This window comes from Pseudoliparis swirei, chromosome 22 (assembly GCF_029220125.1).
Source record: "Pseudoliparis swirei isolate HS2019 ecotype Mariana Trench chromosome 22, NWPU_hadal_v1, whole genome shotgun sequence".
NCBI classification, from domain to species: domain Eukaryota; kingdom Metazoa; phylum Chordata; class Actinopteri; order Perciformes; family Liparidae; genus Pseudoliparis; species Pseudoliparis swirei.
The window spans coordinates 6,129,631-6,154,183 of NC_079409.1; the positions used below are offsets into that span (position 1 = coordinate 6,129,631).

General features: G+C 43.5%; 3 protein-coding genes, 1 long non-coding RNA gene and 1 pseudogene across 5 annotated transcripts; 2 read left to right on the forward strand and 3 right to left on the reverse strand.

The window, feature by feature from the left end:
- Positions 1-528: 528 nt before the first annotated feature.
- Positions 529-2,359, forward strand: LOC130213223 (interferon-inducible GTPase 1-like; annotated as a pseudogene).
- A 267-nt stretch (positions 2,360-2,626) lies between these two features.
- On the reverse strand, positions 2,627-9,032 carry LOC130212953 (myelin-associated glycoprotein-like). Of its 2 annotated transcripts, XM_056444285.1 has the most exons (12): positions 8,881-9,032; positions 8,747-8,789; positions 8,532-8,602; positions 7,964-8,320; positions 7,576-7,872; positions 6,550-6,807; positions 5,818-6,081; positions 4,956-5,222; positions 4,569-4,865; positions 4,391-4,481; positions 4,135-4,204; positions 2,627-3,755 (listed from the first exon to the last, which is right to left on the reverse strand). In XM_056444285.1, the coding sequence occupies exons 3-12, from the start codon at positions 8,575-8,577 to the stop codon at positions 3,477-3,479; spliced, it is 2,226 nt and encodes a 741-aa protein (XP_056300260.1). In that variant the 5' UTR covers positions 8,578-8,602; positions 8,747-8,789; positions 8,881-9,032; the 3' UTR covers positions 2,627-3,476. The 2 variants fall into 2 exon arrangements, with proteins under 2 accessions (XP_056300260.1, XP_056300261.1); XM_056444286.1 differs by lacking the exon at positions 8,881-9,032 and having other exon boundaries at positions 8,747-8,852.
- A 578-nt stretch (positions 9,033-9,610) lies between these two features.
- LOC130213101 (pleckstrin homology-like domain family B member 3) lies at positions 9,611-12,308 on the reverse strand. Its single transcript, XM_056444530.1, has 4 exons — positions 12,122-12,308; positions 11,405-11,627; positions 10,974-11,059; positions 9,611-10,452 (listed from the first exon to the last, which is right to left on the reverse strand). Exons 2-4 carry the CDS (start codon positions 11,529-11,531, stop codon positions 10,318-10,320), a joined length of 348 nt encoding a protein of 115 aa, XP_056300505.1. The 5' UTR covers positions 11,532-11,627; positions 12,122-12,308; the 3' UTR covers positions 9,611-10,317.
- On the reverse strand, positions 12,200-24,033 carry LOC130213100 (myelin-associated glycoprotein-like). The gene is made up of 13 exons (XM_056444529.1): positions 23,948-24,033; positions 23,815-23,857; positions 23,600-23,670; positions 23,032-23,388; positions 22,644-22,940; positions 17,501-17,758; positions 16,733-16,996; positions 15,876-16,142; positions 15,490-15,786; positions 15,312-15,402; positions 15,035-15,104; positions 13,232-13,313; positions 12,200-12,289 (listed from the first exon to the last, which is right to left on the reverse strand). Exons 3-12 carry the CDS (start codon positions 23,643-23,645, stop codon positions 13,299-13,301), a joined length of 1,962 nt encoding a protein of 653 aa, XP_056300504.1. The 5' UTR covers positions 23,646-23,670; positions 23,815-23,857; positions 23,948-24,033; the 3' UTR covers positions 12,200-12,289; positions 13,232-13,298.
- Positions 19,634-21,288, forward strand: LOC130213102 (uncharacterized). Its single transcript, XR_008835448.1, has 2 exons — positions 19,634-20,583; positions 20,935-21,288. It is a non-coding gene; the product is annotated as an uncharacterized LOC130213102 (long non-coding RNA).
- Positions 24,034-24,553: the final 520 nt, after the last annotated feature.

The window sequence follows — 24,553 nt, forward strand, 5'->3', positions numbered from 1 at the left end:
CCTTGAAAGAGATCAGCCCGACTCGGCTGCTGTCAGAGCAGAGGAACCAGCAGCTGACGACTGAGAAGAACAAACACGTCAACCACAGGGCTGCTCCGCCTCCATCCGCCGAATTAAAACCTTGCATTGCCAAAAATAATGTGTATTATATTGCTTTTAAAAATGGCCAATCCATGCACCTTATGATTTTTACATGGATTGTGATGTTTGCTTTTTTTTAATGGACTGGTCAAAACCTTAATTTCAAGTTTAAAATGTTTAAATTAAAACAAAAAAAGCATAAAAAAGTGCAGCAATAATAATACTTATAATGGTGGTTATTTGGTGTGCAGGTCTATCTGTTTTAATTATGTTAGATATGTATTTGATCCAGCATCCATCCTATTGGAGAAGGGGTGTGGCTCTTTTTAAAAATATTTTCTTATTGAAATAGTAAGCCCACCAGTGGTGAATAAGCAGTTTTCCAGTTACACCAGTAACATAATTAACTTGAATATTTAGGTCACATTTGAAAAGCTGCCACTTTGATCTGTTTTTTATTGATATGTTAGCTCCTGTCTCCACTTAGCAGGGTGCTAAGGTAGATCAGTTTGAATGCAGACGTCCTTTTCATTTCATCTTCCTGCTCTGTGGTTCATTATTTTATAAACACTGCAGTCTCTTCTCACAGAAATGGCCGATGTCTTCAGAAGCCTGAACCTCCTTGAGACCCTCAAAGAGTCCGTAGAGCGCAACAAGTTATCAGATGTCAAGGATGCAGTGGAAGATCTCCTGATCAGCCGGATCAACTTGGCTGTGATCGGGGAGCGCGGCGATGAAAAGGACACCTTCATCAACTCCCTGCGTGGCCTCGGCTCCGGGGACGACGGAGCGGCTCCGTCTCAAGCCCCCGTCGCCCCGGAGGACGTGGCCGGCTACCCGAACCCGAGACACCCGGACTTCCGCCTGTGGGATCTGCCGCCTGCCCCGTCCACGTCTCCATTTGAACCCGAGGGATACATGGAGCGGGTTCGGCCAGCGTTCTAATGCCGTGGACATGACCTTCAGCCAGGCGCCCAAGCCAACGCCGTGGAGTTCCTCGAGGCCCGCGCCATGCAGCGCGCGGTGTACTTCCTCCTCTGGCGGCGGGAACACACCTGGAGGCGAGGAAAGCCAGTTTAGGGCGCTGGCGTCAGGAGGCGTGGCGAAAGTCTACCTGGTGCGGCCCGCCGAGATTGGACTTCCCGGCCTGTTGGAGGACATGGGACGCCGCTCTGGGAGGGGAAGTGAGAAATGAAATGTGTTTTTGTCTTTGTGTAAAGTTTCCTGTTTAGGAGAGGTTTCCATTTTACGGTCATGTTTTGCAATATGAGAAATTAAAAACACTTTTGATACCTTTTCACTCTTATGAACTTTGAGTCAAGGATAGGAATAAAATGTATTCCTATCCTTTTAGACCCAGATGAGATTAGATATAGATTATATATATTTATTCAATAAATATATATAATCTATATCTAATCTGGGTCATTGGTTAGCAGCTCCGTCTTTCAATCAGGGGGTTGGCGGTTCAATCTCTTGTCGAAGTGTCCTTGAGCAAGACCCTTAACCCTGAGTTGCGCCCTGTCGCTGTGTCTACGGTGTGTGGAGGTAACATGATTGTAAATCGCTTTGGAGAAAAGCGTCAGCTAAATGTAATGTAATATATTCCTTTGCCCTGGTGTCTTTCTTAAAGCAGCCACTAGGGGGTGCCAGAGGAACATGTTCTAATTCTAAACGCAAGAAGCTTTTTTACCTTACATTTAATTTAGCTGACGCTTTCATCCAAAGTGTCTTGCTCAAGGACTAGAGCGGGGGTTGAACCGCCAACCCCCTGATTGACAGACGAACCTGCTAACCACTGACCCAGATTAGATGGAGATTATATATATTCGCTTCAGACCATTAATTTATGATGTCGTTGCTGCATGATATTCTGCAGTATTCGTGGGATAAAACGAAGGCCGACGAAGAAGATGAAAAGGTGTCTGACCGTCAGGTCCACACGGTGTTTTGAGACCAACCGGGAGTCTACTACTGCATCGCGAAGAATGAAATATATGAATGATGGTCTGACCCAGTCCATCTGACCCAGTCCATCTGTTTTTCAGACACATGAGGAAGAAATTAGGTCAACAATGAACCAGGAACACGCTGCCCAGTTTGGGTTTTCTGGCGATGACTCACGCGTTTTATCTACTTCACTATCAAACTGATCCAGACAAAACTGACCCTCTTTGTTTGTGGGTCCACGTGAACCCATCCAGGGTTGGTGGAGGAAGAGGATGAAGAGGAGGAGGAACCACTCCAGTACAGCAGAGCCCCTCAGGAGCAGAGATGACCTCTTGCCAGACCAGCAGCACCGTCTGCCAAATGTCCAACGATGCCAGCCTGGACCAGACAGCACGTAAGACAGCAGCCACACACACACACACACACACACACACACAGCTGCTCATGCTGGAGTCAAAGAGTCCCTTTAAGAAGCTTCAGACACTAATGGCACAGTGACGGTCATTTCAACATCTTCATCTTCATCCTCATGATTTATTTTTCTATTTTTAATCACTGTTTATCATATTTTGCACACTGCACATTTGTAATGATCCATACTTTTATCTTTTTATTAATAAAAAAAATGGTAACAAATAGAAGAGAAGTATCAACCGGAAGGTTACATTTTACAAAGAGAGCAACAGGAAAGTAAATGCAATCGGCCTGAAGCAACTTCCTCAGAGTCATTTTATGACTCCTTTCCTCAGTGGCTGCATGATTCCTTTCCTCAGTTGCTGCATGATTCCTTTCCTCAGTAGCTACATGATTCCTTTCCTCAGTGGCTGCATGATTCCTTTCCTCAGTGGCTGCATGACTCCTTTCCTCAGTGGCTGCATGAGTCCTTTGCTCAGTGGCTGCATGATTCCTTTCCTCAGTGGCTGCATGATTCCTTTCCTCAGTGGCTGCATGATTCCTTTCCTCAGTGGCTGCACGATTCCTTTCCTCAGTGGCTGCATGACTCCTTTCCTCAGTGGCATTTTTTCGTAATCCATTGCAAGAAATGTTGTTTTTGTACAAGTACTTTGATTCGTTGGATATTTGTCAGACAGTTCAATATTATCTTTTACCTATAAATGCAATATAATGTCACGGTCCTATACATCATTAAAGGACATGCTACTATGAACTTAGCATGTATCTATAGTAGTGAATGACAGAAGAATAAAGTTCATGAGTTTAGAGGGAACATTTACGGTTAATTGAGGGTTAACTACCGACTGTATATTTACTTTTTTTGGGTGGTTTTGCTCTGCATTTTTTCAGAAAAGAAACACAAGCTAAATGAGTGACAGAAGTTAAGAGCAAAACAATAAGGTCGTCTGCATTGCAGTTTCCACCTCCACCGAGTCCTGAAGCCGTCTGAAGTCCAGAATTCTTTGATTCGTCTATAATGTATTTTAAAGTTAAGCCACGCCCCCTTCACTGCCCCGTCCTATGAGACCATCAGTGCTCTCCCCTTTCCCCAAATGGGTGCCAGCGACGGCCTCTTCTTCCTTGGCGTCTCCTCCGGAGTGCAGACGGATCTCGGCGTACTCGGCCGTCACGGAGGCCAGGCCTCTGATCTCGCCCCCCCCGAGCTCGGCCCGGAGTTTAGCGAAGTCCACGTCGGCGTAGTGGAGAGGGTCCTCCTCCTCCAGCGTGGCTTTATTGGCATAAATCACGTCCAATTTTGACGAGTTGGTCTACGAGAAAACAAGAGATTGAGTACGGAAGAAGGAATAGTAGACATGACAGGCATGCAATATTATGACATACTATGACTTTAGGAAATACTATATTAATGACATCATATATTATAAAATATCATCTTTATACATCCTTGTATTGTAGCATATTATATTATGACTTTTCATTACGGTTTCATGGCATACTGTATAATTACTTGTTAATGATATCTATGACATACTTCTATATTGTGATTTTTATTTGTAGATACTATATTATGAAATTGTATGACCTTTTCACTGGACATAGAGGCTCATTCATAGGATTTATAGGATGTGTGAAGTTATTTATTCATCTGTGTTTTCACCTAAATTAAAGTGGAGGCCGTAAACTCACCCCATTAGAGACTAAAATGTCGGAAGTGTCCTCCAATCTCATATTTGGTGAAAGTCCTATTTTCCTTTTCCTACAACCAATGCAAAAAAAAACAATAGTTAATGTGTATTCTCTTATTCAACGGCTGTATTCAACAACGGCTGCCCACTGAATTTGACCGGCAGCCGAGTCGCTGACAACAACCGTAAAAAAAAAAAGCAATAGTCTCATTGTGAAGCCAGTTATGTTATTCTGGGTGTTAGCTCGTGTTTCTTACCTGCAAAATAATATCAACAGCGGGACACACAGCAGCAGCATCCCCACGGCTCCCACTGCAGAGCCGATGAACAGAGACAAAGCATGGAGGCCTGAAAAGGTCTCATATCAGTCAGAGAGAGACGGATCATACGGAAGAGAAGACGAATATAAATGCAACACCCCGCGGGCTCCTCTACCTCGCTGAGGTTCGCTGGAGGACAAGTTGAATACAAAACGGTGGGAGCCCAGCGAGTTGATGCTGACGCACACCAGAGAGGGCGTGGCTTCGTCCGGATGGTGCAGGGTGATGACGCTGCTCGTACCCACGGACCCGAGGGGAACTTTCTGGATCGGGATGGCGGAAGAGTGATTGACAGCCTCCCCGGCCAATTCCCAAATCAGGGAGGGAGGCGGGTTCCCCTGGCTGTCGCAGAAACATCGGATCAGGGATGACATCGTGACGCAGCGTGACTCGGGCAGAATCTCTGGAGCGACTGAGACAGAGAAGGCGTTTGGTTATTTGTGGTCAAACTGATTGGGGGGGGAAACAAAAGGCTTAAAATGAACAGATAAATAAATCTCACATGTGACATCGATACTGGTGAGATCAGAGTGTTCGGCCCCGTGGACATTCAGCGCCTGGCAGTAGAACCGGTCCTCCGAGAGTTTGGTCACGTTGAGAGCGAGGTCCCGCCCGGAGCCCATCGCCTCCTTTTCTCCTCCGGCCACTCGGAACCAGGTGATGTTGACCTCCGCTGGATTGGCGATGCTCGTGCAGGTCAGAGTGACGGAGCTGCCGGCCAGAACTGGACCGGAGGGGTCGACGGACACCGAGGTGTTCTTAGGGGGATCTGGAAAAAAAATAATAGCATGCGTTAGTCATTCAAGGTTTTTGCTCATTACAAATCGGAATACATCTCGGTTGATTCAGGATTTATAATTGCACGGCTTGATTCAATACCTTAAGTTGGTGTCATAAAAATACTTGTTATTTGATCACTGTATATCATATTGTGCATTATCAATAAAGAAAACACAATGGGATACCTTACAAAAAAAGAGTGTTGGATTATTATATGACAATATTCACATTATTCTTGTTGGGGTTATTTTGGAGGGGAAGAAAATAGTGTTTTTAAGACCAGCTATGATGTCAGATTTACAATATAACAAACAACCAGATGTGGTAGCAAACATGCAACAACAACAACAACACTGCACTGGTCAGAGTTTAGGAGACCATGAACCTCAAGGTCCAAGGTCACACATTAACCTTCAAGCCAACACAGATAAGAAGACCCTAAAGCTGCCGATGATCATGTGACATGATCAAATATGGATGCTGACTGAAAGTAAAGTAAATAAAGTCACCAAATAAGGGAGAAAGAACATTTTCCTTTTCGGGAAAATGACGTCTTAATAAGCAACATAAAACAAACGACTCACACTGAATGTCCAGCTGAGTCGAAGCTGAACTTCCCTCTCCCAGCGCGCTCGTCGCCACGCAGCGGTAGTTCCCGCTGTGGCTCGGGGTGACGCCGTTCACCACGAAGCTCGACCCGAGCTCCTCCTCCTCCTTTTCGTCGTCTTTGTACCAGGTGTAGCGGGTCACGGTCGGGTTCGCGCGGCTCCGACAGAGCAGAGACACCGAGCTGCCCTCCAGCACGGGGCGGCTGGCGTTGACGATCACCGTGGTTTCCTTGGGAGGAACTGGACACAGACACACAAGCGTGGGGTCAAGTCCACGGCTATGGAGGACTTAAAATGACTTAAGTATAAATAAATAAATAAATGCATGAATAAATACAAGAATAAATAAATAAATGCTTAAATAAATGTATAAATAAATAAATACAGGAACACGTAAATGTCACGCATAAATAAATGAAGAAATACAGAAATGTAGAAATACATTTATTTAATAATGTCCTGTTGAGTTATAACTTATATTTATTCATTCCTGTATTTATTGATTTATTTATACATTTATTCATTCCTGTATTTATTTATTTAGTTATTTAAGCATTTATTTATTTAAACATTTATTTAAGCATTTATTTATTTATTCCTATATTTATTCATGCATATATTTATTTCTTTATTTATACTTAAGTCATTTAAAGTCCTCCATAACGGTCACGCTGGTTTTTTTCTTCTCCCCGCTTCACTTTAACTTACATTGTACGTCGATCTGAGTGGTGGCTGAGTTCTGGTTCCCGCGGTCGTTGCCGGCTTGGCAGTAAAATGTGCTGTTCTCTTCCGAGACCGCGGCGGAAAGCCGCTTCCTCAAACCCACCACGGTCGCCTGGTCTCCATCCACTCTGTACCAGGTGAAGCGGTCCACGGCTGGATTCGCGTTGGTGTTGCAGGTCAAGGTCACGGAGCTGCCCTCTGCCACGGGACCCGAGTAGCTGACCGATGTGTTATGAGGAGGATCTGGAAGAGTATTTTTGGAATTTTGTGCACTTAAAAACTTGCTGCTGGAAGGATTTAGTTACCTTTGGATAACTGCGGACTCGCTGTTTCAAGTCTTGCTAAGCTAAGTTAAGCTAAGCATTTAGCTCTAGACATTACATTCAAAACATATATCTCTTATCCCTTTAAGAGATATGATATGTTAATACAACACCACGCCTTATTCAGTCAACCACTTTGTTTTAATTAATGCTTTAAAATAAGTTGTAACTTCTTGAATTATTAAAAGTTGCTTTTTGGAAGCTAAATTATGAGAAATTCCTTCAGCACCAATACTATTATCCAATCTGCAGTTGTAATAGTTAATAATCCAAATATGGCCGAAGTTGTGCTGAAAGAGGATAAACAAACCACACCTATGGGCTTTTTGTTTGTTTGTACATGTCATAACGTAACATTTTATAAATTAGATTTTAACCCTCCTGTTACCTTTCGGGTCAATTTGACCCCATTCAATGTTTAATGTCGGTGTTCCTTGGGGTCAATTTGACCCCAGGCTGTTTTTCACTGTGTCAAACATATAAGAAATATCAACTTTTTTATATATTTAAAGGGCTATTTAGGTAGTCAACAAACAAACATAAAGTACCTCACACTTAAACGTGGGAAACAATATTAATTCTAATAATTTTCTGGAGGTTTTAATTGCTGGGGTCAAATTGACCCCGAGGGTAAAATCTGTTAGTAAATGTGAAGATAACAGGAGGGTTAAGGAAGAAGTGTACTCACAAAGCACACGCAGGGTCACTCTGTTTTCATACAGGAGGTCACTGTTGCCAGCTTGTCGGTTGTGGAGGGCGCTGCACGAGAAGCGGCGTCCATCGTGGCGGGAGGACGCCGTGAAGTTCAGAACAGATGTCACAGATGTCGTTCCTACGCTCTCCTCGATGTCTCCGATTGTCGGGGTCCAAGTCAAAGCCGGGGGAAGAATGGCGCACGGGGCCACGGCCGAGCACGTCAACCTCACGGGAGATCCTTCTTCCACCTCCAGCCAGGATGGAGTGATGACAGGTTTAGGCAGGGAATCTGCAGAGGAAAAACAACAAGGAAATGGAGGGAGAGACACCAAGAGGTTGTGGGTTGTACACGCTTGTGAGTAACAGGACGTTACACAAACCCCGAGTGGTGATGAGGACGCTCGATGAGAAGCTGAACTTCAAGTCGTTGTTACACTCCAGTCTGAAGTAATATCGGTCGTAATCGTCTGACGGCAGGTTGTCGAAGACGGTGGTGCAATTCTTGTCACGCAGGTTGCCCGTCAGTTTCCCCTGGAGGATGTTTTGGCCCGGTGTGCGACCGGAGTGGACCACCACTGTTTGACTCCTGCCTCTCATCCAGATGGCGACGCAGGACTCATCCAGGTATGGATCCCAACCCGAGGCCAAGCTGAAGGTGCAGGGCACCGTCACACAGGATCCACTCAGTCCCTCCACTCTCTGAGGCATGAAGGCTGCCCACTGCTGGCATACGACACCTGAGGTGAGAAAAAACAGAGGTTAACGCGGAAAATAAGTCATCCAACAAGTAGCCTATGCCTATTAAACGTCCCAACAACTGTCTTTATTAAAAGGAAAAACTAAACCGACGACTAGCAATTTTTTTTGCAGTATTTATACATAATTTTTAACATTTGCAAGTCATTTAAAATAAAAAATAAAAAAGGATTTAAATGTGGAAACCCCTACCGTGAAGGAGGCAGCATAGGAGGGACACCTGTACAGCAGCTGCCATGTTGAGCCGACAGAGAGGTACAGTACTGGACACACAGTTATACACTCATTTATATTGGATGGGGCACTATTACAACACGAGTAGCCAGGGAATGCAGAATTAATCTCTTTTTAAAAAGGTGGAAATTAGATTTAGTTGATCGTCCTTCACAATAAAAGCTCCGTCTTACCTTACAGCCAATAATGATGATTGGCACCCGATGTGTTTATTTTCTGGAAAGAAAAAAAAACATATTTGAGATTTAAATACACGACTAACGACTTGCACTGATACTTGAAAACATAAGCAAATAAAAGGTTTTACCAGCATTGAAGTGTCAGTGGTAATAATCCAGCGACTGAGTCACGTCAGACTGCCGGTGGCTCAGCTTTTGAAAGGTTTGATTGGGGTGTGGCGATCAGCACTCAGTCTCCTCTCCGAGTGAATCACACGCCAATGTTCTCCAACCAGTATGTTGAAACAGCCAACTGTTGTTTCGCAAATTTTTCACACACACACCTTTTGAAATAAAGAGGAAGAGAAATCAACATAAAAATTCTCAAGATTAAACAAGTCTTACTTTCATAGTCGACTTGAGGGTAAAGAGAAGAGCTAACATCTAATCAAAAACTACTGAACACAAACAGTCGTTTAACTGCTTTAACCGGGATGGTTGCCAGGATGCATTGTGGGATGTTTTTGAACAAGCTGGGTTTCTGAACCCTCTTCGACCCCAACATTCATGAGCCATGTTGGAGGTCTATGATAAACATAAGAAAAAAATCACTTTGAATTGTTGTTTTGTCAAATAATATATTTTGTTATTTGACAGCCAGCAAACATAAAATTCTTAGGATGAAATTTGTTTTGTATGTCAATAAAAAAATAAAATCTCTCTAAATAAATATATATATTTCTTGCTCAAGTGGTGCTGCAATGTGTGAACCAATACTTGTTGAAATATTAAACATTTCTTGAGACTACATCTGGAAGAATGGTACCAAACCAACAGACATTGCAATGGTGTGACATTAATCCATGAAGACCGCATGCATGATGGGAAAACATAAACATTTAATAGTGCATTCATAACAGTGTACGCCTTCATTTACTTGCATATCAAACCCATAACAAATTCCAAATAATAACTTACGTCATGAAAATGTCATTTAGAAAAACAAAAAGACATGATATGGATACATTTGTGGAAACACCTGGCAATATAAAACAATCCAACAGAAAATAATAATAAATAAAAAAAACATGAAAAAAAACAAGACCTCTTTGTTCGTCTAATATGATGTTTTATTGCTGGGTTGTTTTATTGGATTGCATTATATTGTACAGTGTTGCTATTATTGTGTCCACTCCCTGTTGTAGCGTCGTAGTGTCCACTCGTCCTGTGATGCTGCACTGTGACCAGCAGGGGGAGGTAGGGCTCAAGGCCCGAAGCCTCCCAGTAACTGACTTCCCACGTGTCCAGCTGCTTTTGGTTCAGTATGTGAACCTCTGCTGCCACTCATGCGTCAAGTAACAGTTTCCTCTGCTGTGTTTTTCAAGCACTTCTGTCTGGCATCCAGAACCACTGCACCTCCTCGTCTCCCTCACACGTCCACAGATCCGTCAGTGCGGGAGCAGAAGCAGCTCTCCGAGGTGGACCTCAGCCCAAAACCGCACCCCCATGCTGGGTGAGATGGCTCACTGCATGCAGCGGCTTCGCTGGTGTTTTTTTTCTTCTTTCGCTGTCACTACTGCAAGAGGTCAATAACGGCTGTGCTCGTCTGTTGCCGTGACAATGACGTCCATCCAAATCCGCATGGACACCGGATTGGTCGCCACCAGAAAGAAGAGACGGTCGTACGTCTTCACGCAGAACGTCAGGCTGGGCCGCGAAGACTGAAGGGAAGGGACGGACGGCAATAATGAGACACGCATAACACACGTGGAATAAATAATAAAAGAAAGACATGAGGGAGAAGAAGCATTTAGACTGAAGAGAGCTTCCCGATCAGTCACTAATCTCACCATAGAAATTGGGCATTCTTTTACTTGAAACCCAAAAGGTTATAAAAAATATTTTAACTTTTATGAGACAAATCTTTTCATTGAAGCTTTTTATCATCGCTGCTCTCACAGTCCTTTCACAGTTTTTCTCAGAAGCCGAACAGGTCACGTGACATTTGAAGGCATTTCGAGTTCAGCTGAAAACTTGCTCCAACTAAAAACTAAAACTAAACTAAACTGGCCTGCAGATCTTATTTGAGACTCCAGACGTTCACTTTAAACTGCGTTCGTCAAAGTGTTGCCCCGGGATATGGAGTACAGATATTTGGCATCCAGCCCGGTGGATCACTCCACAGACTTAGAAACATTCTTCTGAGTCACTTGGTGTGTTTATTAAATTGATATGAACTCACGGAGGCGGCGGTTCGTAGATGGTCCAGGTAAACTTCCTCTATGGCCTGGAAGTAGATGACTCCCTTCAGCTTCCTCTCGTCACAATCTGGGGGAAACAAATGAAGACAAAAAAAGTGGAGAAAAACACTTATTAGGACTTTACGGATATAATTAAAGTCATGAAGATTATTACTACTCTGCAACTTTATTATGAATTTTAAACTGATTTATAATTATCTTAAGTCCTCATTAAGAAGTTACATAAAAGTAAATAATGTAACCAAATTAAATGTATTTGCCACTTCTGGGGGCAACGCACAACGAATATAAAAATACAAAAATAATGTTATTGTCGCAACGTTCTGTCACAACACGTTTGACTTAGTGCGACACACAGTCGTGCAAACAAGCAATACGTGGGTGTGCACACGACTCTCCCAGCCAGTCCGACCTGTATAGTAGGCGAGTCGTTTGTGGTCCATGTCGAACAGGAACCATCTCTTCTTCCAGGTCTTGACCCGCCCCCCTCTTTTGGTCAGGAAGCCGGCGCAGCGCCGAGGCGTCAGCCGCAGGTCCATGCAGCCGGTCACTCCGTGACCCAGAGACTCCACGTGGGCCCGGAGGTCGAAGTTGGGAGAGAGGAAGAGGGGCAGGCTGTGCTGCTGGAGGGCCTGCTGATACACAGAGGGCCCAATGATACACATGGAGGGCCCGATGATACACATGGAGGGCCCAATGATACACATGGAGGGCCCGATGATGGAAATATTTGTCTGCTTAACTTTTTCCTCAGGCCAAAATAGTCATATTATAATTAAATATAAAGTCTAAAAATCTAGTGGAATTTAGTCCTAGGAAAACTAGGTTTTGTGTAATACCGCTTCATCTGTAAAAGTTGTTTAAAGCCTTCTTTTGAAATGAAAAAAACATATTTTGGTAATACCGCCAGCGCCCACTAGATGTCGCTCTGAGGCCCAGTTTGAGAATAGCTGATGTAGGTGATGTCAGGTTTTGACAAGGAAGAAGCATGAGTGGAATAAACAAGACGTTATCTCTGGTTCTACTGCATCCATCTTTCATTTTTGTAATTTTCGAGTCTAGAAGGTGAATAAGAAAATATCTTGAACACTACAATATGGTTGACATTTTATAGAGTACTGGTACATACCTCTGGGGAGTTTGGGGGAGAACTGGCCTTCGATTCTGGTTCTGGTTCTGGCTCTGGTTCTGGCTCTAGTTTTGAACTGCGTGGGCTGTCTTGCTGCTCTTCTTCGGTTAGGGAAGAGTTTAACTCTTTCTGCCTTCTCTCCTCCAACAAACTCCACCGGCGCTCTTCCTGGGTGCACGCATTGAAAATGATTAGCGTGTCATCTTTGAATACAACGTGAAGATTTTAGGGCAACACATCTTTAAAAAAAGACAATGATGGTCCCGCTCCAACAGTTGTATGTACAATAGATTCCTTGATACGCATATCGCCATCTGCTATGGGCCTAAGCTGCTGGGGGACATCTTAGGAAACACTGAGCTCCTATCTCCTCTTCTCTCTCTCTCTCTCTCTCCTTCTGGACAAATTCATGTCTCTTCAATGCACATTACTAATTATTTTTGCCTCGTTGCCGCTAAGGTGTGTGGAACCAGTCTTTCCCTCCGGCCTCCTGCCCCCTGGACCCAGCCTCCTGCCATAGCGCTGCTGATGCCCCTCCTCTCTACCTCCTTCTGTTACATGGATCGTGGTTTTCTGGATCGTGGTCCATGCCTACTGCTCATTATTAATAATTTCTGTCATATTCATTGAATGTGTTGTAACTCTGTTACACCTGTCATCTATTGCTTCTGTCCATCCGGGGCGAGGGATCCTCCTCTGTTGCTCTCCTGAAGGTTTATTCCCCTTTTTTCCTGTGAAAGGGTTGTTCCTGATCCGATGTGAGGTCCTGGGACAGGTTTGTCGCATGTGAACAGATTCTAAAGTCCTCTGAGGATAATTTCTAATTTCTTATTCTGGGCTAAACAAAATAAACTGAATTATCCCCAAAAAAGGAAGCAGTAACAATCCCCTTTCAAACTTCACATTCACTCACAAACATATGGCTCAACATTCTTGAAATTCACCAGTGCTGCAAACACGCATCACAAACATCCACACATCTGCCGGCGGTTCTCTTGGACCCTCATGTGCGAGCTGAGTGGGTGTCAGTGACCAGACAGCCGTGTCCAATGCGCGGTGTCGCGGCGGATTAGAGGTGTCGGCGAGTGTTTCCCATGGCAGGTGACTCACCCTCTCTCGGAGCAGCCTCTCTCTCTCCGTCTTGGCTTCCCTCAGTTTCTTCTCGATCTCCACGAGATCATATAGAGACGGGCTGCGAGAGGAAGAGGAGGATTCATCAAACCGGTAAAAATAAAATAAAAAAATGCACTGGCGAGATACAAACAACCCTAATGTGTGGAGAAAGGCACGCCACGGAACAAACACGAGTCATGTGTCCATCATTTAGTCCTGCAAAAAGTCAACTTGCATGTCGACAGTATTGCGCAACACTGTATTGATAACTATACTTTCATTTCATTGCAGACAAATCACTGTAATTTTGGAAGAAATGATGTTCATATCTGACACATTTTTCACCCCTGGAACAGTATTTGTAGGTGTGTTATAAGTCAATGTGTGCATGACACAATACAACACAATACATAGCATGACCAACTAACTGCAACGCTACCGACTAGTTTTGTTATCCACAATTTTTTTTACATTTTAATTCACTGGTCAGTTTTGAGATTTTTGACTACTTTGCTTGTGAAAGTCTTTTTCTGATTTTAGGGGGGAAAAAATCCAAAATACACGTGTTGTTGTTACGTTTTACTTTTGTGTCTATTTGCGTATAATAGCAATAGAAAATGCCTAATTTGAATATTTAAAATCTTAATATAATTAATAAACTGGGTAAGTTTCATGGCGATATCCATTTGTTAAAATGTCGACCCGACTCGCCTTTAGTGACTGAATTTAACACGACACCTACAGCAACTAGTGCTCCTGAATTAGTTGTGGATGCACACAGTTGTACTCTAAACAATCCAGAAGTCAAATACTGAACGCCAAAATTAGTAAGATTCCTAAACACGGTTCTTCTGGTTGGTCTGATGTTTTGTCGTCATGGCGATCATCACCATCCCCAACAACAACACTCATGTACCGAGATAAGATCTGCGACTGTAAATCCACATACTTTATCTGGTCACCCTACTGGACATCACTCTGTAACCACAATGACCTCGGAGTGACTGTGCATTATATTGCTAAGAAGTGGGCGCTGCATTCACACGCCCTGACTGATGAAAACAGAGGAGACACATGATGCTGAAACGTGCGCGGGACACTTTACTGAAGTTGCACAGCAGTGGAATGTGACAAATAAAGTCACCACACTGAGCAGATAGAGCACCAGAGATGATCGCTGCTGCGAGACGACTGCCTTTGATCATGTCCCTGCTTCAGTCTCCAGCGTTCTGTCACAGTGTCTCTGCATAACAGTGCATTTGACAATGTCCTGACAGATTTTATGGCACTTTAGTTCATATGGCAGAACATTTAAAATAAGTGTCAAGTTCTAGGAATTGACAAACTGCACTGAAAGTGTTTTCTGGTGTCTCACTCTAACAGGGACAACACATGTTATGGCACTTTCATTCATATGGCAGAACATTTCAAATAGAAGTGCGCTATACACTACTTTTGAATGAATTATTGGATTTTGCGTATACAAATGCGATTATTCGCGATTAATCAGGGAAATCATGCGATTAATCGCGATTAAAAAATGTAATCGTTGCCCAGCCCTAATTGTAGCATATCATATTATGACTTTTCATTACGGTTTCATGGCATACTGTATAATTACTTGTTAATGATATCTATTACATACTACTATATTGTGATTTTTATTTGTAGATACTTTATTATGAAATTGTATGACCTTTTCACTGGACATAGAGGCTCATTCATAGGATTTATAGGATGTGTGAAGTTATTTATTCATCTGTGTTTTCACCTAAATTAAAGTGGAGGTCGTAAACTCACCCCATTAGAGACTAAAATGTCGGAAGTGTCCTCCAATCTCATATTTGGTGAAAGTCTTATTTTCCTTTTCCTACAACCAATGCAAAAAAAAACAATAGTTAATGTGTATTCTCTTATTCAATGGCTGTATTCAACAACGGTTGCCCACTGAATTTGACCGGCAGCCGAGTCGCTGACAACAACCTTAAAAAAAAGAAGCAATAGTCTCATTGTGAAGCCAGTTATGACGTGCTACGTTGACAGCGAAGCATTCTGGGTGTTAGCTCGTGTTTCTCACCTGCTAAATAATATCAACAGCGGGACACACAGCAGCAGCATCCCCACGGCTCCCACTGCAGAGCCGATGAACAGAGACAAAGCATGGAGGCCTGAAAAGGTCTCATATCAGTCAGAGAGAGACGGATCATACGGAAGAGAAGACGAATATAAATGCAACACCCCGCGGGCTCCTCTACCTCGCTGAGGTTCGCTGGAGGACAAGTTGAATACAAAACGGTGGGAGCCCAGCGAGTTGATGCTGACGCACACCAGAGAGGGCGTGGCTTCGTCCGGATGGTGCAGGGTGATGACGCTGCTCGTACCCACGGACCCGAGGGGAACTTTCTGGATCGGGATGGCGGAAGAGTGATTGACAGCCTCCCCGGCCAATTCCCAAATCAGGGAGGGAGGCGGGTTCCCCTGGCTGTCGCAGAAACATCGGATCAGGGATGACATCGTGACGCAGCGTGACTCGGGCAGAATCTCTGGAGCGACTGAGACAGAGAAGGCGTTTGGCTATTTGTGGTCAAACTGATTGGGGGGGGAACAAAAAGCTTAAAATGAACAGATAAATAAATCTCACATGTGACATCGATACTGGTGAGATCAGAGTGTTCGGCCCCGTGGACATTCAGCGCCTGGCAGTAGAACCGGTCCTCCGAGAGTTTGGTCACGTTGAGAGCGAGGTCCCGCCCGGAGCCCATCGCCTCCTTTTCTCCTCCGGCCACTCGGAACCAGGTGATGTTGACCTCCGCTGGATTGGCGATGCTCGTGCAGGTCAGAGTGACGGAGCTGCCGGCCAGAACTGGACCGGAGGGGTCGACGGACACCGAGGTGTTCTTAGGGGGATCTGGGGAAAAAAATAATAGCATGTGTTAGTCATTCAAGGTTTTTGCTCATTAAAAATCGGAATACATCTCAGTTGATTCAGGATTTATAATTGCACGGCTTGATTCAATACCTTAAGTTGGTGTCATAAAAATACTTGTTATTTGATCACTGTATATCATATTGTGCATTATCAATAAAGAAAACACAATGTGATACTTTATAAAAAAAGAGTGTTGGATTATTATATGACAATATTCACATTATTCTTGTTGGGGTTATTTTGGAGGGGAAGAAAATAGTGTTTTTAAGACCAGTTATGTCAGATTTACAATATAACAAACAACCAGATGTGGTAGCAAACATGCAACAACAACAACACTGCACTGGTCAGAGTTTAGGAGACCATGAACCTAAAGGTCCAAGGTCACACATTAACCTTCAAGCCAACACAGATAAGAAGACCCTAAAGCTGCCGATGATCATGTGACATGATCAAATATGGATGCTTACTGAAATTAAAGTAAATAAAGTCACCAATTAAGGGAGAAAGAACATTTTCCTTTTCGGGAAAATGACGTCTTAATAAGCAACATAAAACAAACGACTCACACTGAATGTCCAGCTGAGTCGGAGCTGAACTTCCCTCTCCCAGCGCGCTCGTCGCCACGCAGCGGTAGTCCCCGCTGTGGCTCGGGGCGACGGCGTTCACCACGAAGCTCGACCCGAGCTCCTCCTCCTCCTCTTCGTCGTCTTTGTACCAGGTGTAGCGGGTCACGGTCGGGTTCGCGCGGCTCCGACAGAGCAGAGACACCGAGCTGCCCTCCAGCACGGGGCGGCTGGCGTTGACGATCACCGTGGTTTCCTTGGGAGGAACTGGACACAGACACACAAGCGTGGGGTCAAGTCCACGGCTATGGAGGACTTAAAATCACTTAAGTATAAATAAATAAATGCATGGATAAATACAAGAATAAATAAATAAATGCTTAAATAAATGTATAAATAAATAAATACAGGAACACGTAAATGTCACGCATAAATAAATGAAGAAATACGTGTGGACACATAAATAGAGACATAAATAAATGAAGAAATACAGAAATGTAGAAATACATTTATTTAATAATGTCCTGTTGAGTTATCACTTATATTTATTCATTCCTGTGTTTATTTATTTATTTATACATTTATTCATTCCTGTATTTATTTATTTATTTATTTAAGCATTTATTTATTTAAGCATTTATTTATTTATTCCTATATTTATTCATGCATATATTTATTTATACTTAAGTCATTTAAAGTCCTCCATACACGGCGCCGGTCAATAACGGTCACGCTGGTTTTTCTTCTTCTCCCCGCTTCACTTTAACTTACATTGTACGTCGATCTGAGTGGTGGCTGAGTTCTGGTTCCCGCGGTCGTTGCCGGCTTGGCAGTAAAATGTGCTGTTCTCTTCCGAGACCGCGGCGGAAAGCCGCTTCCACAAACCCACCGCGGTCGCCTGGTCTCCATCCACTCTGTACCAGATGAAGCGGTCCACGGCTGGATTCGCGTTGGTGTTGCAGGTCAAGGTCACGGAGCTGCCCTCTGTCACAGGACCCGAGTAGCTGACCGATGTGTTATGAGGAGGATCTGGAAGAGTATTTTTGGAATTTTGTGCACTTAAAAACTTGCTGCTGGAAGGATTTAGTTACCTTTGGATAACTGCAGACTCGCCGTTTCAAGTCTTGCTAAGCTAAGCTAAACTAAGCTAAGCTAAGCTAACCATTTAGCTCTAGACATTACATTCAAAACATTTGTCTATTATCCCTTTAAGAGATATGATATGTCAATACAACACCATCCCTTATTCGGTCAACCACTTTGTTAGAATTAATGCTTTAAAATAAAATTATATATATATTAAAAGTTGCTATTTGGACTTTTTTGGAAGCCAAATTATGAGAAATTCCTTCAGCACCAATACTATTATCCAATCTGCAGTTGTAATAGTTAATAATCCAAACATGGCCGAAGTTGTGCTGAAAGAGGATAAACAAACCACACCTATGGGCTTTTTGTTAGTTTGTACATGTCATAATGTAACATTTTATAAATCAGATTTTAACCCTCCTGTTACCTTTCGGGTCAATTTGACCTCATTCAATGTTTAATGTCGGTGTTCTTTGGGGTCAATTTGACCCCAGGCTGTTTTTCACTGTGTCAAACAAATTAGAAATATCAACTTTTTTATATATTTAAAGGGCTATTTAGGTAGTCAACAAACAAACATAAAGTACCTCACACTTAAACTTGGGAAACAATATTAATTCTAATAATTTTCTGGAGGTTTTAATTGCTGGGGTCAAGTTGACCCCGAGGGTAAAATATGTTAGTAAATATAAAGGTAACAGGAGGGTTAAACAGAACATGTTTCTCTTGTTTGTCAACCATTAACTCCACCATGATACAATCTAAAGGCCTCTAGTCTTCCTCTAGCAGCTGCTGAGGCAAACTGACTGTGTGGGTTTTCTTCATGAACTGGGCCGTGATGAAAGGGACGGCGGGGACACCGCTGCAAAGCTGAAACCTCACCGGCCCGGACAGGTGGACAGATTGACAAGTGACTTTTTTTTGCTCGGTCCCGATGCGCGCGCACGGAGCTCTGTGGCTCGCGAGACGGAGATCGATAAGTGTTAACGCAACGCGAAGAGACAGAAATGACGTGCTGCTGTGGAGATACGATCAACAACAGACGTTTAGTTTCATAAAAGAACAAAGACGTGCTCTAGAGAACATGTCAGGGGGCGGGCCAATCTTTTTAATGTCATGCGATCTACCGACACTACGCCGCGATCGACTGGCAGGTCGCGATCGACGTGTTGAGACCCTGATCTACAGGAAGTAAAAGTCGTAACAAGGTTTCCGGAGGTGAACCTGCGGAAGGATCATTACCGATGAACAGACCGTCTGCATGAGAGCGGACAGAGTTCAGATTGAAGTGGTGGATTGGAAGCTCATTTTGCAAATGACTTTTTTTTCGTCCCGACGACCAACAACAGACGGATTGGAAGCTCATTCTGCGCATGCGTTAAATGCGTTAAATTAAAAAAAAACTAGTTAAACCTGTAATTTAATTAACGCGTTATTTTTCACAGCACTAATATATATATATATGTATATATTGTATTTAAAAGATCCTCTGGTCTCAGGAGCTCTCTATCTCTCCGTCCTGAGACCCCGTTTGGCTGTCTGTAGGAGAGTATGGTTTGACCTATAAAACATATCACACGCACAGCACGCACACACTTCCCACCATGCACTCACCTCCACTTGTTATTCTACCTAAGGTATGTTGTGCTACCTAAGTTAAATAAATCCCTTTCTGTTTCCTACCTGCTTGTGTGGTCCTTTGTTGTCATGGCTGTGTGGCCCAGTTCGTGACAATACTCATAAAACTCCCTGAGAAGTCACATGAGTTATGGGTATCCCCCTATTGACAAGTTACACCTCTCTCTTATATACAGGGTGTCCGCGGGTCCTTAAAAAGTCTTAAAAAGTCTTAAATTGCTTTTCCTAAAAATAAGGCCTTAAAAAGTCTTAAATTGTCTTAAATTCAGATTGGATTGGTCTTAAATTTTTTGGGTGTCATGTCCAGGGGTTTTCCTGGGTCAAAATGGGTCTTCGGTGCTCCCAAAAAATATGTTGGCGCGCTGCGCGCGCACCGTCTATTTGTGCAGGTCGGGCTGTTGAGTGATCAGCAGCTGGCCGCTCGGTCCATTCGCGCACCTCACAGTTGCGTATTGATCAGACAAGAAGACACGCTTATCAACTCCAGTGTTTCCCCTATAACAGGGTGAAATCCCCCCCCCGCAAACAATTCTCGGCTCGCGCGACAGAGCGATGTGCGCGCCGGCATCGAAGCTCTGCCGTGATGCGCGCACACGGGTGAGCACCGCGTATTCGGTCCTATCAATCCCCTACAACGTGAAGCATCGGCTACTTTAGAAAACATGGCAGGGTGCAAGTTCAACAACGGCTTGAAAAGAACGAGTGTTTCTGGTCACGGTCGGTGAAATGCTTCTGAAGCTGCGTTATGTGTCGCGAGTCTTTACAGCGGTGGAATCTCACGAGCAGAGCAAGAAGCACAGAGACTAGCGAAGGCCGCCCGCGGGGCTAGCTGCTGCTCCGCCGCTAGCTGCTGCTCCGCCGCGAGCTCCTGCTCCGCCGCCCGCAACGACGTCAACTACAACGCTGGAGGTCACCGGAGGAAATCCAGCGCCTTGCAACAAAGAGCTCATCACCGAAGACCAACGCTGCAGTGCGTTCTTCATTCTGTTCCACGAGACTCTGGACCAGACCACCGCGAGCAGACAGCTGGACTTCATGTGCGTTATTGGTGAAATGACCACGTCCAGTCAGGATCCTGTGGAGCTCATGGGCCATGACATCGCCCAGGACCTACTTCACATCTCAAAGTAAGTCTAACATAAATATATGTATTAACTATCCTCATGTATATGAGTATGTGTATCATATAGTTAAGCTTTACTCGTGTCAAGTTAATAACAGCGATGGATAGGCGCACTACACATTAATTAGACTAATTAAAAATAGTTTTAGAATGGTAGTAAGTAGAGTGGTGTTTACCTGTCAATATGTCTACATAGTGTTCACTAGGCTCAAGAGATGGCTCGCGTTGCTTAATTTGTAAAAATAGTATTCATTCCTATTTATCCAGTCTGACATTAATCTGAAGTGGTGGTGTCATAAGAGATGTGGTGACTGTTGTTTGGCTAATGTCTGCCTTTTTTCTTTCTTTTTTCCAGGAGAATGGACCAAATGTCAACTGGAAGTTTTTATATTAATACAGTTTGAAAAGGATTGTTTTCCTAGTATATTCACAAAAGCTTAGGAGTAGACATGAACCTGTGCACAAACATCCATCACATAGAGACATGAGAACTCACTCACTCACCCACACACACATACATTCTATTATGTAAATGATTTGCATTTTAAAAGCAGCTGGAAATGTTTTTGTTATTTTATGGATTTTTTTTTGTTCAAAAGGAACTATGTTGCATGTATTTTTTAAATATATTTACTTAATTTTAGAGAAATTTGTTCATGGGACTTAAATGTTCTGAAAATGTATTAATAAATATAATTTACAACAGCAATGACATTTGTGTTATCCTTTTGCATTACACCATACTGTTAATTTTGAACAGACATCAGTGTGTTTACTTTGAATTAATTAATTTAGATTAATGTATATTTCCATCGTAAATTAGGTCTTACATTTTATTTAGACGTGGTCTTAAAAAGTCTTAAATTTCACTGGTTTATTCCTGTAGACACCCTGTATATACCATAACCTTCAACTCATTACTTCAACTTGTGAATAGGCGTTACAAATAATTCCACCACAGGCAAAGGCATGTTGCTTGTTTGTTTTAATGTACAGTGAAAATTGTCAATAAAAGTTAGTGAAAAGTAAACTAAAACATAATACTTTACAAAGCAAAATACAAGTTACAGTTCAATTTAAAGCAAATAAAGAACATATTGATTCAAGTCAACGCATAATATGTTGAATAGAAGTATGGAAGAATAATCTTCTTCACTCGGTGGAAGCTGCCACTGGTCAGTTCAGAGGTTGAGCAATAACGTCGTACTCTGGTGACACGTCCTTTTTCCGCAGTGACGTGTAAGTTCTGTCCTCTTGTTTTGGTTTCACCTGTTTCCTTGTGTTCCTTTGGAGAGAAGCAAGCGTCAGACATGATGTGAGCTCCTAAAGCCTCCACTGCATTGACAGAGGGATGACCGCATAACATGATGAAGTGGTAACATACCAGAGGAGCGTCAAGAGGATGATGCAGATGACATTCACAACCAGAGAAACAGCAACGAAGACCCAGGGAAGCGCTGCACAGGCTCCACGTTGATCTGTGTTTACCAATGACATCATCTCCATTGTGTAACTCTTAATACACTCAATGACTACTGGGTGAACTTTACACTCCTGGTTAAACTGGAGTGTTTGTGGAGAGTGCTCAGTGTGGTACTTGAGAATGTCATAAAGTAGTGGTATAGAATCTGAGAGGTTTTGTGTTTCTCAAAACTTACCGTCTAGTTTCGACTCCTTTATTCTGCTGACCGTGAGGTTTTCTTTTGCTTCCCAGAGTGCATTGCTGCTGACACACTCAACAGTGGTGTAGTTGCGATCCTTCACAGAAACAGTGACGCTGACGACGTTGCGGCCTGACTTATTGGTAGTGACAGAGTGCTCAGCGTGAGACTCCAACAGCGGCCATGTGATGGTGGGAAGAGGAAACCCCTCGCTGACGCACACACAGGTCAGGACCCCCGACTGGACCTCACACCGGGAGCTTTTTGAGATGTTTGAAAACCCTGTAAGCACACAAGAAGAATTTTCTGGAGGTTTTAATTGCTGGGGTCAAATTGACCATGAGGGTAAAATATGTTAGTAAATGTAAAGATAACAGGAGGGTTAAGGAAGAAGTGTACTCACAAAGCACACGCAGGGTCACATTGTTTTCATACAGGAGGTCACTGTTGCCAGCTTGTCGGTTGTGGAGGGCGCTGCACGAGAAGCGGCGTCCATCGCGGCGGGAGGACGCCGTGAAGTTCAGAACAGATGTCACAGATGTCGTTCCTACGCTCTCCTCGATGTCTCCGATTGTCGGGGTCCAAGTCAAAGCCGGGGGAAGAATGGCGCACGGGGCCACGGCCGAGCACGTCAACCTCACGGGAGATCCTTCATCCACCTCCAGCCGGGATGGAGTGATGACAGGTCTAGGTAGGGAATCTGCAGAGGAAAAACAACAAGGAAATGGAGGGAGAGATACCAAGAGGTTGTGGGTTGTACACGCTTGTGAGTAACAGGACGTTACACAAACCCTGAGTGGTGATGAGGACGCTCGATGGGAAGTTGAGCTTCAAGTTGTTGTCACACTCCAGTCTGAAGTAATATTGGTTGTAATCGTCTGACGGCAGGTTGTCGAAGACGGTGGTGCAATTCTTGTCACGCAGGTTGCCCGTCAGTTTCCCCTGGAGGATGTTTTGGCCCGGTGTGCGACCGGAGTGGAACACCACTGTTCCACGCCGGCCTCTCTTCCAGATGGCGACGCAGGACTCATCCAGGTATGGATCCCAACCCGAGGCCAAGCTGAAGGTGCAGGGCACCGTCACACAGGATCCACTCAGTCCCTCCACTCTCTGAGGCATGAAGGATGCCCACTGCTGGCATACGACACCTGAGGTGAGAAAAAACAGAGGTTAACGCGGAAAATAAGTCATCCAACAAGTAGCCTATGCCTATTAAACGTCCCAACAACTGTCTTTATTAAAAGGAAAAACTAAACCGACGACTAGCAATTTTTTTTGCAGTATTTATACATAATTTTTAACATTTGCAAGTCATTTAAAATAAAAAATAAAAAAGGATTTAAATGTGGAAACCCCTACCGTGAAGGAGGCAGCATAGGAGGGACACCTGTACAGCAGCTGCCATGTTGAGCCTACAGAGAGGTACAGTACTGGACACACAGTTATACACTCATTTATATTGAATGGGGCACTATTACAACACGAGTAGCCAGGGAATGCAGAATTAATCTCTTTTTAAAAAGGTGGAAATTAGATTTAGTTGATCGTCCTTCACAATAAAAGCTCCGTCTTACCTTACAGCCAATAATGATGATCGGCACCCGATGTGTTTATTTTCTGGGGAAAAAACCAACATATTTGAGATTTAAATACACGACTAATGACTTGCACTGATACTTGAAAACATAAGCAAATAAAAGGTTTTACCAGCATTGAAGTGTCAGTGGTAATAATCCAGCGACTGAGTCACGTCAGACTGCCGGTGGCTCAGCTTTTGAAAGGTTTGATTGGGGTGTGGCGATCAGCACTCAGAGTCTCCTCTCTGAGTGAATCACACGCCAATGTTCTCCAACCAGTATGTTGAAACAGCCAACTGTTGTTTCCACACACACACACACCTTTTGAAATAAAGAGGAAGCGAACTCAACATAAACATTCTCAAGATTAAACAAGTCTTACTTTCATAGTCGACTTGAGGGTAAAGAGAAGAGCTAACATCTCATCAAAAACTACTGAACACAAACTGTCGTTTAACTGCTTTAACGGGATGGTTGCCAGGATGCATTGTGGGACGTTTTTGAACAAGCTGGGTTTCTGAACCCTCTTCGACCCCAACATTCATGAGCCATGTTGGAGGTCTATGATAAACATAAGAAAAAAATCACTTTGAATTGTTGTTTTGTCAAATAATATATTTTGTTATTTGACAGCCAGCAAACATCAAATTCTTAGGATGAAATTTGTTTTGTATGTCAATAAAAAAATAAAATCTCTAAATAAATATATATATATATTTCTTGCTCAAGTGGTGCT

Coding starts and splice junctions, on each gene's coding strand:
- LOC130212953 (XM_056444285.1), bottom strand. CDS start 8,577: ATGGCAGCTGCTGTACAGGTGTCCCTCCTATGCTGCCTCCTTCACG. Junction 6,082..6,549: donor CACTCAGATCGACGTACAAT/GTAAGTTAAAGT, acceptor GTCTGTGTCCAG/TTCCTCCCAAGGAAACCACG. Junction 3,756..4,134: donor ACATTTTAGTCTCTAATGGG/GTGAGTTTACGG, acceptor GTTTTCTCGTAG/ACCAACTCGTCAAAATTGGA.
- LOC130213101 (XM_056444530.1), bottom strand. CDS start 11,531: ATGGACCTGCGGCTGACGCCTCGGCGCTGCGCCGGCTTCCTGACCAAA. Junction 11,060..11,404: donor ACGACTCGCCTACTATACAG/GTCGGACTGGCT, acceptor TGTTTCCCCCAG/ATTGTGACGAGAGGAAGCTG. Junction 10,453..10,973: donor ATCTACGAACCGCCGCCTCC/GTGAGTTCATAT, acceptor CCTTCCCTTCAG/TCTTCGCGGCCCAGCCTGAC.
- LOC130213100 (XM_056444529.1), bottom strand. CDS start 23,645: ATGGCAGCTGCTGTACAGGTGTCCCTCCTATGCTGCCTCCTTCACG. Junction 16,997..17,500: donor CACTCAGATCGACGTACAAT/GTAAGTTAAAGT, acceptor GTCTGTGTCCAG/TTCCTCCCAAGGAAACCACG. Junction 15,787..15,875: donor CACCAGTATCGATGTCACAT/GTGAGATTTATT, acceptor TCTCTGTCTCAG/TCGCTCCAGAGATTCTGCCC.